General features: G+C 38.5%; 1 protein-coding gene across 1 annotated transcript; it reads right to left on the bottom strand.

Moving 5' to 3' along the window:
• Positions 1-1,733: 1,733 nt before the first annotated feature.
• On the bottom strand, positions 1,734-2,654 carry LOC105076750 (olfactory receptor 4C3D-like). Its single transcript, XM_010965010.3, has one exon. The coding sequence runs from the start codon at positions 2,646-2,648 to the stop codon at positions 1,734-1,736; it is 915 nt and encodes a 304-aa protein (XP_010963312.2). The 5' UTR covers positions 2,649-2,654.
• Positions 2,655-3,787: the final 1,133 nt, after the last annotated feature.

Below are 3,787 nucleotides of genomic sequence, written 5' to 3'. Positions count from 1 at the left end.
GTTCTCACCAGCAATTGCAAACTTGATCATTTTATAGATTCAGTGCTGATTATATCATCTTCCAGGCTTAGATTTTGGAGAACATGTTCTGTTTCTTATGAATTTGGGACAACCATGCACAGCTTAGTAAACACAGTTGCCCCGGTACCATGCTCTGGCATTAATGTATTGTCAAATTATGGAAAGAAGTAGCTCCATTTGACCAGCAAGTTTGTGAAGAAATATGTGTGAGAAATAACATGAGTTAGAGTGCTGTAATCAGAGAAGCTTTAATTTATAAAGAGTTATGTAATAATATAGAATGACCTAATGTCCTCCACGTGTATAGAGGAGACTCGCAGTTATCCCTCACTTTGCAAAAGTTCACTTGAGCCACTTTGCTTTTATGAAGGCCAACGTTAGGACTTGTTTTCACTAACTGAAAGAAATCAGCAGGGGATGTTGTTTATAAATTTTTTGTTGCCATATTAATGTTGGTCTTTTGTAAAAGTGAAGTGACATAACTCAAAATTTCAAAAAGAGGAAAAACTTGTAGTGCTGAAATGATTACCTGAAATGAGGCAAGGCTACAACAAGTTTGACAACATCTTCTGGAAGGTTAAAGTGAATCATTAAGACTGCATGTAACTTTTCTTATCTATAAACAGAAACATACCAGAGACAATTGTGATTCATTAAGACTGAGTTTTAAAGACCTAGATTGGAAGTTTGTAGCTGGAACCTTTGAAAAGAAGGTGCATTTCAGTGTAATAGTTCCTGACACACTTTCTGGGGTAAGCATGTGTGATATGAGGCAAGTAATTATTAAATTTCTCTTGGCTTCAATTTGCTTCTCTGTAAAATGGGGAACCTAATAATGGAATTACCAGTATAGTGCATGGATGAATCAACTGAAACTGAATATGCTTGATAGATAGTAAGGTGTTCATTTAGTGTAAAAATATGTATCAGACCAATAGAGTAATAGCTTTGGAACATAAATATATACCTTTTTGTTTAATTGGATGAAAGTAAGTTTACACTTTTTGTTTCAAATGGCTCTTCAAGTCTTGGTATCAAAAAAGTAAACATTTTCTTTATATTCAAGAAAAATTGTGAGCCATAGGGATGTTTATTTAAAACCAAATTAACAGTAACCTGTAATTTCTGGTTTATTTGTTGTTGTATGAAAATATAGAAAGGAGAGAAAGATTTTGAATTATTCTTTCCTCCTTTTGTGGGGTCTCTCTTTTTGCTTTTGGTAAATGCATAGTGCAGGGGGGTAAAAATCAGCAGTGATTCTTTCAAACAACTGTTTCCTCCCCATGTACATATCTAAGAATTTCTATCCCTTATTGGCTTTGCCAAGAAGAAGCAAAATCAAGAGTTCTGGGATGAAGTGCTATGGAAAATCCAATTTCATCCAACAAACATGTATGAAAAATTTGGTAAAGTAGCAGTAAGACTCTGGAGTAAAACACTCTACAATCAAACTAGGGGTTTATAGCTGTTTTCCCCATTGGCTATTCTAAAGCTATAAACATGAACATTAAATCTTTGGTAAAGTGCATTACAAATCATCAACATGCCTAATAAATGCCTAGTCAATATTAAACACTCAACAAATGTTAGTCTCTGAGCCATTTATTTCTCTCAGTGATCTGCAAAATTTCTTAATTTTTTTTTTCACAATTTACAAAATGTATAACCCTCCCATGTATATAAATCATCAGTTTCTTGGCATCATGAACAGCCTAAGTTACTCTCCTCCTCAACAAACTCCTCATGGCATTTTTCACCTCTGTGTTTCTCACTGTGTAAATGATAGGATTTAACATAGGAATGAATATTGCAAAGAACATAGTCACCAACTTGTCTACAGGGTAGGTGGCCACAGGACGTGTGTAGGTGAATATACAAGGGACAAAAAAGAGTATCATAACTATAAAGTGGGAGCCGCAGGTAGAGAGGGCCTTGCGCCGTCCTTCAGAGCCGTGGGACTTCAGGGAGCGCAGGACGACTATGTAGGAGATGAGTAGCATGGAAAAAATGAGTAAGCACATGCCCCCACTGTTGGCTGCCACCACCACTCCAAGCCTGTAGGTGTCACTGCAGGCAAGTTTCAACAGTGAGAAGAAATCACACCTGAAGTGGTCAATGACATTGGGACCACAGAAGGTCAAGTCAAATGCAAAAACCATCTGCACAGTGGCATGTAGGACTCCCCCAATCCAGGCCACCACCACTAGGAGCTGACAGAGCCTCTGTCGCATGATAGTCGAGTAGTGCAGAGGCTTGCAGATGGCCACATAGCGGTCATAGGCCATAACAACCAGGATGATGATCTCTGATCCTCCCAGGAAATGTTCCACAAAGATCTGAGTCATGCAGCCACCCCAGGAGATGGTTCCCCTCTGGTACAGTATGTCAATGAGCATTTTAGGAGTTGTGACAGAACTGAAGAGGGCATCAATAAAGGATAAATAGGTGAGGAAGAAGTACATGGGAGCTGAAAGTGCAGGGCTGAGGGAGATGGTGATGACCATGAGCAGGTTGGCCAGCATCGTAAATAGGAAAATGAGCAAAAAGGCAATGAAGAGTATTTTCTGCAGGTGTGGATTCTGCGTGAGTCCCAGGAGAACAAATTCAGTCACATTCTTCGGAGGCATGAGGCAGTCCAGTCAGCAAGTGACACCTTCCTGGGGCCTAAATTATCTATAAGAATAAAGAATGATACCCATTAATCCTGAAAGAATTGTGATCTGAATATTGTGGTACAAAAACAGAGCAGTCACGCTACCTGTGGAGCGTGTCCTTGACACTCCTGCCTCAGTGCTTGTTTCAGTTCTCTCTTACGTCCTCCATGATGTTTCCATCTCTTCAGACACCTCGGAGCTGTCACCTGTGAAACATCTATAGGGCAGCATTTGAAGGGTAATTTACTGTGAAAGTTCTGGGCTTTCTACACGATATCTGGATTCTCTTTCTTCTTCCAGCTCCGTATGACTCTGCTCAGTCATCTCTGTGTCCCCCGGTTTTGATTCCTCCTTTGTGTCTGTGGGCTTACAAATTGTAATTCTCAGTTGTATTTTGTAAGCTGAGAGCTGCTGCACACAGGTAAGAGGTATTTCTTCTCCCATGAAAATTTATACCTGAATCCTCACTTTAACCATGGAAAGAAAGACATCATCAATAAATATCTACCATAAGCAGGTACTTTAGGGAAATGTATATGTCATTGGCAACTCACTCTCCTTGGTACCTACCAGAACTCATAAGGTATCCAGGTGTGTTTCCTCACTGCACCTACCACAGTGCCTGGCATAATGTCTGCACTGCCTGAAACCCACTAGGTAATGAGTGAGCACTTGGTGAATTGCCATTCTCCATGGGTAACAATACACCTGCTTCCCCAGACCAAAAACCTACAATGAATTCAAGTATTCTCATCCTCCTGCTCTGTTTATCACACTCTCTACTTTATGAGAAACATAAATAAACATTTGAACATAAACTATAATCCAGTTTAACATTTTCAAATACACTTATAGGGTAAATATGAAATATTAATTACCTCTAAGAAAGAATATATTAGTGGGTCATTTTACTTTCTAGATGATTATAGTGTTTGCAAATCTATAGTTTTTAGTCTTCAAAAGTTGTTCCACATACAATTTAACAAAGTCATATTCAGTAAATTTACAGCTTTCATAGATTTGAGTTAAAAAAAAAAACCTCTTGCATAGGTGTTCAATACACAAGGATCTATCAAGGAAAAAAAATCCCTATTTTCAAAATTCTAAAAATA

Source organism: Camelus bactrianus, chromosome 10 (genome assembly GCF_048773025.1).
Source record: "Camelus bactrianus isolate YW-2024 breed Bactrian camel chromosome 10, ASM4877302v1, whole genome shotgun sequence".
Lineage (NCBI taxonomy): Eukaryota > Metazoa > Chordata > Mammalia > Artiodactyla > Camelidae > Camelus > Camelus bactrianus.
Note: the sequence above shows the minus strand (reverse complement) of the source record. Positions and strands in the feature narration are given on the sequence as shown.

What these genes read in the sequence shown, in the direction of transcription:
- LOC105076750 (XM_010965010.3), bottom strand. Translation starts at nt 2,648, where the DNA reads ATGCCTCCGAAGAATGTGACTGAATTTGTTCTCCTGGGACTCACGCAG.